This window comes from Rutidosis leptorrhynchoides, chromosome 1 (assembly GCF_046630445.1).
Source record: "Rutidosis leptorrhynchoides isolate AG116_Rl617_1_P2 chromosome 1, CSIRO_AGI_Rlap_v1, whole genome shotgun sequence".
NCBI classification, from domain to species: domain Eukaryota; kingdom Viridiplantae; phylum Streptophyta; class Magnoliopsida; order Asterales; family Asteraceae; genus Rutidosis; species Rutidosis leptorrhynchoides.
Genome location: NC_092333.1, coordinates 49,159,654 through 49,173,877, shown reverse-complemented (window position 1 = coordinate 49,173,877; position 14,224 = coordinate 49,159,654). Strand labels below are relative to the sequence as shown.

The window sequence follows — 14,224 nt, the reverse complement described above, 5'->3', positions numbered from 1 at the left end:
AACATGATATTATGATAAGTAAACATATCATTAAGTATATTAACAATGAACTACATATGTAAAAGCAAGACTACTAACTTAATGATTTTGAAACGAGACATATATGTAACGATTATCGTTGTAACGACATTTAATGTATATATATATATATATATCATATTAAGAGATATTCATACATCATATTATCATGATAATATAATAATTTAAAATCTCATTTGATATTATAAACATTGGGTTAACAACATTTAACAAGATCGTTAACCTAAAGGTTTCAAAACAACACTTACATGTAACGACTAACGATGACTTAACGACTCAGTTAAAATGTATATACATGTAGTGTTTTAATATGTATTCATACACTTTTGAAAGACTTCAATACACTTATCAAAATACTTCTACTTAACAATAATGCTTACAATTACCTCCTCGTTCAGTTTCATCAACAATTCTACTCGTATGCACCCGTATTCGTACTCGTACAATACATAACTTTTAGATGTATGTACTATTGGTATATACACTCCAATGATCAGCTCTTAGAAGCCCATGTGAGTCACCTAACATATGTGGGAACCATCATTTGGCAACTAGCATGAAATATCTCATAAAATTACAAAAATATGAGTAATCATTCATGACTTATTTACATGAAAACAAAATTACATATCCTTTATATCTAATCCATACACCAACGACCAAAAATACCTACAAACACTTTCATTCTTCAATTTTCTTCATCTAATTGATCTCTCTCAAGTTCTATCTTCAAGTTCTAAGTGTTCTTCATAAATTCTACAAGTTCTAGTTTCATAAAATCAAGAATACTTCCAAGTTTGCTAGCTTACTTCCAATCTTGTAGAGTGATCATCCAACCTCAAGAAATCTTTCTTATTTACAGTAAGATATCTTTCTAATATAAGGTAATACTCATATTCAAACTTTGATTCAATTTCTATAACTATAACAATCTTATTTCGAGTGAAAATCTTACTTGAACTTGTTTTCGTGTCATGATTCTACTTCAAGAACTTTCAAGCCATCCAAGATCCTTTGAAGCTAGATCCATTTGTATCTTTTCCAGTAGGTTTATCCACAAAACTTGAGGTAGTAATGATGTTCATAACATCATTCGATTCATACATATAAAGCTATCTTATTCGAAGGTTTAAACTTGAAATCACTAGAACATAGTTTAGTTAATTCTAAACTTGTTCGCAAACAAAAGTTAGTCCTTCTAACTTGAATTTTAAAATCAACTAAACACATTTTCTATATCTATATGATATGCTAACTTAATGATTTAAAACCTGGAAACACGAAAAACACCGTAAAACTGGACATACGCCGTCGTAGTAACACCGCGGGCTATTTTGGGTTTGATAATTAAAAACTATGATAAAATTTGATTTAGAAGTTGTTCTTCTGGGAAAATCATTTTTCTTATGAACATGAAACCATATCCAAAAATCATGGTTAAACTCAAAGTGGAAGTATGTTTTTCAAAATGGTCATCAAGACGTCGTTCTTTCGACTGAAATGACTACCTCTTACAAAAACGACTTGTAACTTATACTTTCAACTATAAACCTATACTTTTTCTGTTTAGATTCATAAAATAGAGTTCAATATGAAACCATAGCAATTTGATTCACTCAAAACGGATTTAAAATGAAGAAGTTATGGGTAAAACAAGATTGGATATTTTTTTGATTTTTGTAGCTACGGGAAATATTAACAATTCTATACAAATCATATCCTAGCTAACTTATATTGTATTATACATGTATTCTAATATATTATGTTATCTTGGAATACCATAGACACGTATGCAAATGTTTTGACATATCATATCGACCCATGTATATATATTATTTGGAACAACCATAGACACTCTATATGCAGTAATGTTGGAGTTAGCTATACAGGGTTGAGGTTGATTCCAAAAAATATATATACTTTGAGTTGTGATCTAGCCTGAGACGTGTATACACTGGGTCGTGGATTGATTCAAGATAATATATATCGATTTATTTCTGTACATCTAACTGTGGACAACTAGTTGTAGGTTACTAACGAGGACAGCTGACTTAATAAACTTAAAATATCAAAATGTATTAAAAGTGTTGTAAATATATTTTGAACATACTTTGATATATATGTACATATTTGTTATAGGTTCGTGAATCGACCAGTGGCCAAGTCTTACTTCCCGACGAAGTAAAAATCTGTGAAAGTGAGTTATAGTCCCACTTTTAAAATCTAATATTTTGGGATGAGAATACATGCAATTTTATAAATGTTTTACGAAATAGACACAAGTAATTGAAACTACATTATATGGGTGAATGATCGAAGCCGAATATGCCCCTTTTGCTTGGTAGCCTAAGAATTAGTAAACCGATCTACTAATTGACGCGAATCCTAAAGATAGATCTATTGTGCCTAACGAACCCCATCCAAAGTACCGGATGCTTTAGTACTTCGAATTCGTTTTTATCATGTCCGAAGGATTTCCCGAAATGATAGGGGATATTCTTATATGCATCTTGTTAATATCGGTTACCAGGTGTTCACCATATGAATGAATTTTATCTCTATGTATGGGATGTATATTGAAATATGAAATCTTGTGGTCTATTATTATGATTTGATAATATATAGGTTAAACCTATAACTCACCAACATTTTTGTTGACGTTTTAAGCATGTTTATTCTCAGGTGATTATTAAGAGCTTCCGCTGTCGCATACTTAAATAAGGACGAGATTTGGAGTCCATGCTTGTATGATATTGTGTAAAAACTGCATTCAAGAAACTTATTTCGTTGTAACATATTTGTATTGTAAACCATTATGTAATGGTCGTATGTAAACAGGATATTTTAGATTATCATTATTTGATAATCTACGTATAGCTTTTTAAACCTTTATTGATGAAATAAAGGTTATGGTTTGTTTTAAAATGAATGCAGTCTTTGAAAAAACATCTCATATAGAGGTCAAAACCTCGCAACGAAATCAATTAATATGGAACGTTTTTAATCAATAAGAACGGGACATTTCAGCCGAGGCCATAGAACAGTGGCGGAATTAGGATTTTTTTCACCGGGGGCAAAAAAAAAAATTAAAACCGTAACAAATTTTTTGGACAAAATATGGAGGTTTTGGGGCAAAAATTGAGTTTTTTAGGCAAATTATGAAGGTTTTTGGGCAAAAGTTTAAGGTTTTTGGGCAAAATTTGAAGGTTTTGGGTAAAAAATATGTAGGTTTTGGAGAAAAAAAATCCACTGGGGGCAAAGTCGAAAAACCCAAAATTATTACACTGAAAAAAAACAGGGTGTTAATATGGAGCTCCTAGATGATGCATTTCCTCTTCTCAAAGGTCTACACAATGATTGCTCTTATTTTCTTCCTATTTAAATATAGAGTTTTGCCAATGTGTGCGCTTATGATAAACGTTAAGGAAATTAGGGTTTCAAAACTGCACCTTTCACCGTTGGAAAAACAGGGTATGAAATTGATAACCAATTCGTTCTTGAATCGTGAAACACTTATCAATTAAGTATTTCGACCCTACAAGCCTTAGTTTCACGAATCCTATTTGGGATAAAACAAGAATAATGATTTGATTCTAGGCAAAAGGATTCAAATCCAGATATTAGAGAATATGTGTTTATGTGTGTTATGGAATGAATGCAACTGCAGTTTTCCTAGAAGAAAAAAATGGTTAAATTCATTTGGCAACCCTTTGATTTGGTTGGAAAATTGGTTCAACGATGTGACTTTTGGCAGGAAAATCTGTTGGAAGCATCTCTCGCGTATATTTTATATTCCAAATTTTCTGGGCCGGTCGCAACCCCACGAGGGGTGGCTTGGACCCCGCAAGGGGGTGCAGCCTCCTTGACCCTCGATATATTCGTGACAATGTCTAGTAAACTATTACGAGCATGCACTACTCACTCTTGAAACCAGTTGTTGTGTATTAGTAGATAACCCTCGCATTCAAGTAAATACCAATTACCTAAACTGATTCTTAGATGATACAAAATCACCAACGTTAACGTGTGTCATAGTTTTATAGGATGGAAGTATTGTGTTGCTTGAACTTGTAACAATTAACTTTTAATTATGTTAGACAGTTATGTAACATTCATTTATTTCAGGAGTCAGTGCTAGTATAGCACTGATGCTGTTGAAGCATGTACGGGTGTGAATATCGCTGTCATGGTTGGTGGGTTCCCGAGGAAAGAAGGAATGGAACGAAGACGTGATGTCAAAGAACGTCTCCATTTACAAGTCACAAGCTTCGGCTCTTGAGAGGCATGCTAACGATTGCAAGGTAATTGCCTTCTTTAGTAACCTGCAAATGTTTTGCATTTCATATGAAGCAAATATTAGAACTTTGGCATCATGATGCGAGTTTTTATGTTTAATGTGTGCTATAGTTACTATGTCTGTATTTATATATAAAAAGTATTGGTTGTTGCGAACCCTGCAAACATGAATGCTTTGATCCTGAAGGAATTTGCATCATCAATTCATCATATTAATATTACGCGTTTAATGAGGTTGGATCCCAACAGGGCGTTAGGATAGATTGCAGAGAGACTAAATGTACAAGTATCGATGTGAAAGACATTATATTTAGGGAAACCATTCTTCGACTCAGTATCCTGATGTTAATCATGCCACAGTATAAATACAAGTTGGAGAGAAGCCTGTTCGTGAACTCGTTAAGGATGATGAATGGTATAGAAGTAGATTCTCCTTCGTTTTGTGCATTTTAGAAGTGGTAACAAATCACACGAAAAGGCTAATTTTTTAGGCATGTCAAATGATGGATTACTGATAACTCAGGATCACTAATTAGAGGTGGCAAAATGGGCTGTCATACGGGTTGAATAACCGTTAAGTTCAGGTCAAACTTTATATGTTTTAGCATATACCATGAAACTGTAAATACTCTTTGGTAGCAACTTTAATAAAAAAGAAATCCTTAGCAAAAAGCTATAAAAGGACAAAAGAAAAACTACGATGGATTCATAAGCCAATTGTTCCACGACAACAGTTATATATAATTAGGTTTATATGTTTTAATACACTAGTATGTTGTTCCAGTTGTGACCATATAAATGAAATAAAATGGTTAATTAGGATGTGAATATACTTTGTATGATATTTGACCGTCTTGTCCTGTTCATTCAGTTTTCGTTTTAGTTTTCTTTAGTGTTTACCCATTTTGACCAGTGGCGATTTTAGAATCAAAATTCAATGGGGTCTTATATAATTTAAGTTGTACTTTGTAAATTTTTTTTTTTTTTAAAGAATGGCTATTTTCTTTCATATAGACCACTAATTTTAAAATTATACGGGGTCCTATCTATAAAGTTAGTGATGTCATATACAATTTTATTGGTATTTTATATATAAAAATAATAATTAATGGGTCCAAGGACCCGACCCCACTTGACATCAAGTACATTCGCCACTGATATTGACGCATTATAGGTGAAATATGCCCATGTTTAACCATATTTTGTTGACACCTCTACCTCTCATTTATACATGTATCCTGTATGTTTGTAGGTTGAATACAACGTTCATTACGACGGTTCAACAACGTGGTGCTGCAATCATCAAGGCTAGGGATCTTGGGTTTCAATGGGTGTGTAGTCTGATGGCTCCCTACAACGTTCCAGCCGGACTTATTTACTCTTTCACTGTTATTTTTCGCGATAGTGAATAGACAATAATAGTACAAGGTATATAGAGAATTGTAGAATCCATGTATCTTTCTTTTATTCAAGTAATAAATAAATTGTATATAATTTTAGATTAAATTAACAACTAAGAAACTTGAAATCAGGACTTCCAATGAAGCAAGAGATCACGGGTTCGATTCCCTTCAAGGCAAATACCTTGGGGCGAACTCCATTTAGTGACTGATTGACTAGAGGATGTTTTGCCTGGTAGCGGTGGAGGCCTGACTTGCCGTTTACCCGGGGTTTACCAACTAGAAGGGAGCCATTATGGCTCGTCGCTAGGGGTTCCTCGTAAAAAAAATAAAAAATAAATCCACATTTTTAGCAATACAAAACAAAACGAATCTGCCCAACTCCCAAATAAGTTAAAACAAGTGACTAAAGCACTGATGTCATCTTCATAATTATTTCTTCTTTCCCAATATCACCTCAAACTTACAAACATAATAAAAAGCAAAATCCACACTGAATCACTCATCAAAAAGATGTCTACTTCAGAGCTTGTTTTCATCCCATCTCCCGGTATCGGCCACCTGTCACCAACCGTCGAACTCGTCAACCTTCTCCTCCAACGCGATCAACGCCTTTCCGTCACAATAATCATCATGAAACTCGCCCCTGGACTTAAACATGATACCGAAACAGCCACACCTGAATCCACTCCCCGTTTACGCTACATCGAAATACCTTACGAAGATTCCTCTATTGCTCTAATTAAACCCCGCGCCTTCCTCTCCGCTTTTGTCGAACACAACAAACTTCATGTTCGAAAGATTGTTCGTGACATCAGTCAGTCAAAATCGGTTCGACTTGTGGGTTTTGTCGTAGACATGTTTTGTGTTGCTATGATCGATGTAGCAAATGAGTTTGGAGTTCCAACTTATACTTATTTTACCTCGAGTGCGAACGCGCTTGGCCTGATGCTTTATCTTCAGGTCAAACGTGACGACGACGGTTTTGATGTCACTGTGTTGAAAGACTCGGAAACTGACTTTTTGTCTGTTCCGAGTTATGTCAACCCAGTGCCAGCTAAGGTTTTACCTGATGTAGTTTTTGATAAGGATGGTGGATCCCAAATGTTTCTGGATCTTGGGAAAAGAATTCGCGAATCCAAGGGCATAATAGTAAATACATTTCAAGAACTCGAAACCCGCGGAATCGAACATCTTTTGAATAGTAACATGGAACTCCCACCCGTATTTCCGGTGGGACCGATAGTAAACTTGAAAAACGAGCCAAATGACGGTAAAATGGACAATATTATGGCGTGGTTAAACGATCAGCCGGAGAGCTCAGTTGTGTTCTTGTGTTTTGGAAGTATGGGAAGCTTTAAGGAGGAACAAGTGATGGAGATAGCGGTTGCTATCGAACGGAGTGGGCAGCGGTTTCTTTGGTCACTTCGTCGTCCAACTTCAAAAGAAAAGTTCGAGTTTCCAAAGGAATACGAAAACCCGGATGATGTTTTGCCTAAAGGATTTCTTGAAAGGACAAAGAATGTGGGAAGGGTTATCGGGTGGGCCCCACAGATAGCGGTCTTATCCCACCATCAGTGGGAGGGTTCGTGTCCCACTGCGGGTGGAACTCCACATTGGAGAGCATATGGTGTGGGGTTCCAATAGCGGCTTGGCCGCTATATGCAGAACAACAACTTAATCCTTTTCAATTGGTGGTAGAGATGAGAATGGCTGCTGAGATTAGGATCGATTATCGGACTAATACGAGACCAGGTAGTTGTAAAGAGATGATGGTAATGGCTGAGGAGATTGAGAGTGGTATTAGGAAGTTGATGGGTGATGATGTGATGAGGAAGAAAGTGAAAGATTTGAAGGAAAAAAGTAGGGCTGCTGTTATGGAAGGTGGATCATCTTACAAATCTATTGGGGTTTTGATTGAGAATTTGGTGGGTATAACAATCTAGACAATGAAGTTGAATGTCACATGTATTACTTGTATGCATGTTAGTAATTTTTCTGCCCTTTTTTTTAATTATAAAAATCATAAATCATATTATTATCACAACTACAAACTATAAGTCAATGTATACAAAATGACAGTTGTTTGATCAACATGACATACCTTAATTTATATATATGTAATTAACCATAATAGACAAATATAAACTCAACTATTGATGGGACAATTTTGAGTCCTATTCATACATTAGTTGAAATAACATTCCTTCTATTCTCTACTATAGTGAAAAAAGGAGATGGGAGATAAAGTACGCCAAGGTTATTACAAAAAATAATTAAATGGCTGCAATTTAGAGTCTATAAAAGAGAGATCACTCTATATTGTATTGCATCCAACACAACACTCTAAATTAGAAGTTAAAAGATATTCACCAAATATGAAGAGCTTTTGTTTCCATCTTTTCTTGGCTCTCCTAATAACATCTTCCTTCAAGATTAATGCTCAAACTTGCAAACCAAGTGGAAGTATTCGCGGAATAAAACCACCACCCGGACAATGCAATCGTGAGAACGACTCCAATTGTTGTAAACAAGGTAAGCTATACACCACGTATACATGCTCGCCTTCGGACACAAGTGACACTAAGGCTACACTCACAATAAATAGTTTCCAAAAAGGAGGTGATGGAGGTGGCCCATCGGAGTGTGACAACCAATACCACAATGATGACACGCCAGTTGTGGCACTATCAACCGGATGGTACGAGGGAGGAGATAGGTGTCATAAGTATATCACAATAAATGGTAACGGGAGGAGTGTGAAAGCGATGGTTGTAGATGAGTGCGACTCTACAATGGGATGTGATTCGGATCATGACTATCAACCACCGTGTCCTAACAACATTGTTGATGCTTCTAAAGCTGTGTGGAAAGCATTAGGGGTATCCGAAAATAATTGGGGAAATTTGGATATTACATGGTCTGAATGATTTGTAATTATAATCTATAAGTATTAAGGAGTATTATGTTTTGGTTTCTTGTGTATGTAAAAACTTGGTGTAATGTAATATGTGAAATTATATGTGAAATTATTTATTACGAGTATGTTTTAAGCAATTATATGCGTTCTTTTCAAGAACTCGAAAACTACCTTAAGTATAGGTTTTAAGCAGCAAACCAATTTATTACGGAGTACATGTTTGGATGATCTGCTTTTCTTAAAAAAAAAAGAACAAGAAAAAAAAAAAAAAACACGTTTAAATGATCTTGATGGACTAATCTTTCAATGGGCCGATTACTAACAGCTTACTAATGGGCCTGTATATACTCTTGGGCTATAAGTAAATGTACAAGATAAGATTAAAAAGGGAAAATGGTCATAAATGCCTGAATTTCTGAAACTCTTTAATAATATGTTCACGGTAATTACAAAAATGTCCTTTTTTAAATTATGGTAATTACATAAATGCTCTTTTTACACGCATCACACACCACGCATAATGCGTATAACTTGGTGCGTGATGCGTGCTAACCGATCATCGTTGGTGGTTATATCATAATAGTGCACAACACGCGTCAGGCATCGAATAGAATTGTTATTACGTGTCGCTGTAAATCGTAAGTTAATTACTCTGTATTTTTGTTCTTTTAGTTAGAGATTTTAGGGTTCCCAAGCCACTTGCTCTCAATATAAAAACAAAAGTTAAAAAAAAGGCTATATTGAATAAAATTGTTATTACGTGTAGCTGAGTGTTACTATTCTAAAATTAATCATACAAACCTATTCAATTTAAACCTCCCTAAGCTAGAAGCACAATTTCTATGTAGGATCGAAATACCAGATAATCTTTAAATTTCATGTGCAAGTCGCACCCGTAATGAATCTTTTGAAGAATTACATCAGCATGAATGATCATGTACGTGTTTTAAAGAATTGAAAGCAATAATTTTTTGTTTCGATGTTATAGATGAGATAATGGAAAAATCTAATCGTTCATCTAGTGCAGTTAACGAATTAGAAAATCATGGTACAAAGACGAATGTCTTAATTTTATGCATTTAGATTACGTTTCTGAGCTAAAGCCTATAAAAGAGACATCTTTTTATGTTACAATGCATTCAACACACAATTGTAAAAACTACCAACAAAATCAAAGTGAAAAATGAAGATCTTTTGTTTCCTTGTTTTCTTGGCTCTCATTGCAACCTTTTCTTTTAAAATCGATGCTCAAACTTGCAAACCAAGTGGAAGTATCCGCGGAATAAAGCCACCCCCAGGACAATGCAACACTGAGAACGACTCAGATTGTTGTAAACAAGGTAAGCTATACACCACGTATACATGCTCTCCTACGGTCACAAGTGACACTAAGGCTACACTCACATTAAACAGTTTTGAGAAAAACGGTGATGGTGGTGGCCCATCGGAGTGTGACAACCAATACCACGATGATAACACGCCAGTAGTGGCACTATCAACTGGATGGTACGAGGGAGGAGATAGGTGTCATAAGTATATTACAATAAATGGTAACGGGAGGAGCGTGAAAGCGATGGTTGTAGATGAGTGTGACTCTACAATGGGATGTGATTCGGATCATGATTATCAACCACCCTGTCCGAACAATATCGTCGATGCTTCTAAAGCCGTGTGGAAAGCATTAGGGGTATCCGAGAATAACTGGGGAGATTTGGACATTACATGGTCCGAATGATTTGGATAAGTAAAACACTATCATATTTTTGTTTCTTGTGTAAATGTAATGTAATGTATATGTATAAGTATATGTATATATGTATATGTATATATGTAATATGTGAAGTTATATATGCTTATTTTTGGTATCCTGTAATCATTCATGGTTTTTGTACTATTTTTTTTTAACCTTTCTGTATAATTAAGCCGTTCTTAGTTATATCGTAATTTGGTTGATCAGTACAACTAAAAATAATGTGAAAGACCATTGAGGACAAATTGAACCGTAACAAGAATATATGGATAATAATATTTTGAATTGCTTGTAGTTCGTTATCTTAAATTAAATCACCTTCGATTCTTCTAGCCTCTCGATATTATTCAGTGCTAAGACAAAAATGACTGTATTTTGCCACTTTTAACAAGACACCATTTATTGTCCAAAAGAATACAATCTAAAACCTTATCTTCTATATAACACAGAAGTGTTCCATATGACATATCACTTAACAAAAGAATTAAATTATGACCAACTCCTCGGAGCTCGTTTTTATCCCATCTCCCGGAGCCGGCCACCTGCCACCAACGGTGGAGTTCGCCAAGGTCCTCCTCCATCGCGAACCACAGCTTTCGGTTACCATCATCATCATGAACCTTTCTCGTGAAGAAAAACTCTCTATCGAAACTCAAAAGTCCACTCCTCGTTTACGCTTTATCGACATTCCTGAAGACAAGTCAACAAAAGACCTTATCTCTCCCCATACATTCATGTCTGCCTTCATTGAACAACAAAAGCCACATGTTCGAAACATTGTCCGTTCAATCACTGAGTCTGACTCGGTTCGACTGGTTGGGTTCGTTGTAGACATGTTTTGTATAGACATGATGGATATTGCAAATGAGTTGGGCACTCCAACTTATCTTTATTTCACCTCCGCCGCCGCTTCGCTTGGCCTGATGTTTTGCCTGCAGGCCAAGCGAGACAATGAGGGGTTTGATGTGACTGAGTTGAAGGACACGGATCCAGACCTCTCCTTACCGTCTCACGCCATCCCGGTCCCAGTTAAGGTGCTACCTTCATTACTTTTTGATAAGGGAAGTGGGTGGCCCAAAACATTTCTGGACCTCGCTAAAAAGTATCGTGAGCCAAAGGGTATAATAGTAAATACCTTCCAAGAACTTGAAAGTCATGCTATCGAGTATCTTGCAAGTAGTAATGTGACTGTCCCACCGGTGTTTCCGGTGGGAGCCATACTGAACCGAGAAAAAAAGGTAAATGATGATAAGTTTGAGGAGATAATGACATGGTTAAACGACCAACCGGATAGTTCGGTCGTGTTCCTATGCTTCGGGAGCATGGGAAGCTTTGTTGAGAATCAAGTTAAGGAGATAGCGGTTGCTATCGAAGGAAGCGGGCAAAGGTTTTTGTGGTCCCTACGTCGTCCCCCTTCGAAAGAAAAAATGGAGTACCCGGAAGAATACGAACACTTTGAAGAGGTTCTACCGGAAGGTTTTCTTGATCGAACATTGAGCATTGGGAAAGTGATTGGATGGGCCCCACAAATGGCGGTGTTGTCCCATTCTTCAGTTGGTGGATTTGTGTCACATTGTGGATGGAACTCGACACTCGAGAGCATATGGTGTGGGGTGCCAGTAGCTGCTTGGCCATTATATGCGGAACAGCAACTTAATGCTTTTAAACTAGTGGTGGAATCTGGATTAGCGGTCGAGATTAAAATTGATTACAGGAGTAATACGATGCCAGGTGGCGGGGACGAGATTATTGTGACGTCGAAAGAAATCGAGAGTGGGATTAGGAGGCTGATGAACAGTGACGGAGCTTGAACATCAATATTGAGGGGCCAAAATAATTAAAACAAAAAATAAAATAAAAAAGTATTCATAAACTCATAAAAATAAATATGTATTCGTAAAGTTCAACATTGATAAAGATCATAGCAAAGTTATACTACATAATATGAATCTGTAATATTAAATAGCTAACTTCACAATTTTCGAAACAAAATCTACCAAATTGCAGGGGCCAATTTTACAAAATTGCTATACATATAGTTCCGAAGTAAAAAAATACTACTTAAGAACCCAGCCTATGGAGGGGCCAGGGCCCCCTTGGGTCTATGCTACCCTCCGTCCCTGCTGATGAATGATGAAGAGTTGAGGAAGAAAGTGAAAGAGATGAAAGGGAAGAGTAGGTTTGCAGTTTTGGAGGGTGGATCTTCTTACGTATCCATTAGACGTTTTATCGACCTTGTGTTGATAAAGGAATAGCGAGCTTAGTATTCAACTCATTTAATTTTATGTTCATCAAGGAACTAATATTCAACTCATTTATAAGGTAAATTGTTTAAAGAGTGCATCTGTTTGTAAACTTTTGGTAAATCATTTCAAGATAGTTTGGTTGAGTTTTTACCTGTTGGTGCTTCTGGTTTATAAATATTGTTCTCAATTGTTGGAGCCGATTGGATCTTGGGATCGAAGGTTTTCGTGAATCGTTGACGTTGGGGATCGAATGAGTCGAACCGGATCGTTTTGGATCGGATTAGAACGATGCCCTAGAGTCTTGATTCGACTTGGTGGGTTTTTGCTTCAGTTGTAGATGAGAGAACGCCTGGAAACTGATTAGGGTTTATAGAACCATCAATCACCAAATGAATACTAAGTCACCCTTATATACTCATTTGGGCCTTATACTGCTTGATCCGAACTTGGGCCTTTTATGCACCAACATACTCCCTCTAGGACCTAGTTCGATCAACATTCCGTTTTTTCTCGAATTTATACACCAACAAACTCCCTTGAGGATAATCATACTCCCCCTCGGATGTTGCATTACTTTCAGTTTCACGAGATTTCCCTTTATGCACCAATAAACTCCTCTAACTGGCACATGTCTTCTCTCTTCATCTTTATCCTTGTTATATTCCAATGATAATCGCAAGTCGATACAATTACCAAGAAATACAACTTGTTGAACCTTTGAGTAAAATCTCTATTGATACTCGAAGACTTATTCTCAGCAATCTTCAAAGCACACCAGTCATCAGATTAACCCTAACTTATGACTGTTGTGACTTCAGGTTCTTCAATCTCTTCAAATCTTCATATACGCAGCGGAATTTTAAGATTTAACATTGTTTGGCCCATAAATAATCAGACGAATCTGATTACCCCACAGTAACATCTAATTTCTTCTAAAGCTTCATAACCTGCACATGTTAACATCAAAAAGTACGATGACATATATAATCATAAGCACGTTAGATATAATCAATCTCCCGTTTCATTACAACATAAACATTATAAACATCGAGACGATTAATTAAGCAGCTTTATTCCTTTCTTTCACGTACGCCATTCATTCACTTCATCAGAACTCTAGAAGCTCCAACTTTAACTTCTTCTTACAGTTAACATGGCTCGTACGTATATCAGCTTTGACAAAATGTTGGTCATATCAAACATTTAGTTCAAACACACACTGGTTTAACCTTTTTGACTCAACATTTTTCACAAACATACAAACTTCACATCACGTTGTAAACATTCAAAAACTCTTGAATTTTCAAATAGAAAAACAAATTTTGAATTTCAGCCATCAAAAACATTTTTCGCACTTCACACAAACTCAGCTTCAGTCTGATACGTCAACTTGAATTCACATGAGTAACCAAAAAATAAATAAGACATAAAATACTTTTGTATTTTTTATAGTATGAATGCATGTATGAAAAGCAGATGCAATTACACTAAAATACTAACATTCATTTTAACGAAAACTAAATCACATATTTTTGTGAGATGTTGATCTTAACATGGAATCAATACTAAACTA

General features: G+C 35.8%; 3 protein-coding genes and 1 pseudogene across 3 annotated transcripts; all 4 read left to right on the top strand.

Annotated features, from left to right (window-relative positions):
* LOC139866741 (malate dehydrogenase-like) overlaps positions 1–5,747 on the top strand; it is an 82,034-nt pseudogene extending 76,287 nt beyond the window's left edge.
* Positions 5,748–6,203: 456 nt separating this feature from the next.
* Positions 6,204–7,829, top strand: LOC139886432 (UDP-glycosyltransferase 71E1-like). The gene is given in 2 exon segments (XM_071870254.1): positions 6,204–7,305; positions 7,308–7,829. Coding segments are annotated over 2 exon segments (1,431 nt in total). The 5' UTR covers positions 6,204–6,248; the 3' UTR covers positions 7,682–7,829.
* Positions 7,830–8,007: 178 nt separating this feature from the next.
* Positions 8,008–10,390, top strand: LOC139886433 (uncharacterized). Its single transcript, XM_071870255.1, has 2 exons — positions 8,008–8,664; positions 9,910–10,390. The coding sequence occupies exons 1-2, from the start codon at positions 8,114–8,116 to the stop codon at positions 10,388–10,390; spliced, it is 1,032 nt and encodes a 343-aa protein (XP_071726356.1). The 5' UTR covers positions 8,008–8,113.
* Positions 10,391–10,806: 416 nt separating this feature from the next.
* On the top strand, positions 10,807–13,170 carry LOC139859714 (UDP-glycosyltransferase 71E1-like). Its single transcript, XM_071848493.1, has 2 exons — positions 10,807–12,191; positions 12,528–13,170. Exons 1-2 carry the CDS (start codon positions 10,897–10,899, stop codon positions 12,658–12,660), a joined length of 1,428 nt encoding a protein of 475 aa, XP_071704594.1. The 5' UTR covers positions 10,807–10,896; the 3' UTR covers positions 12,661–13,170.
* The last annotated feature ends 1,054 nt before the right edge of the window (positions 13,171–14,224 follow it).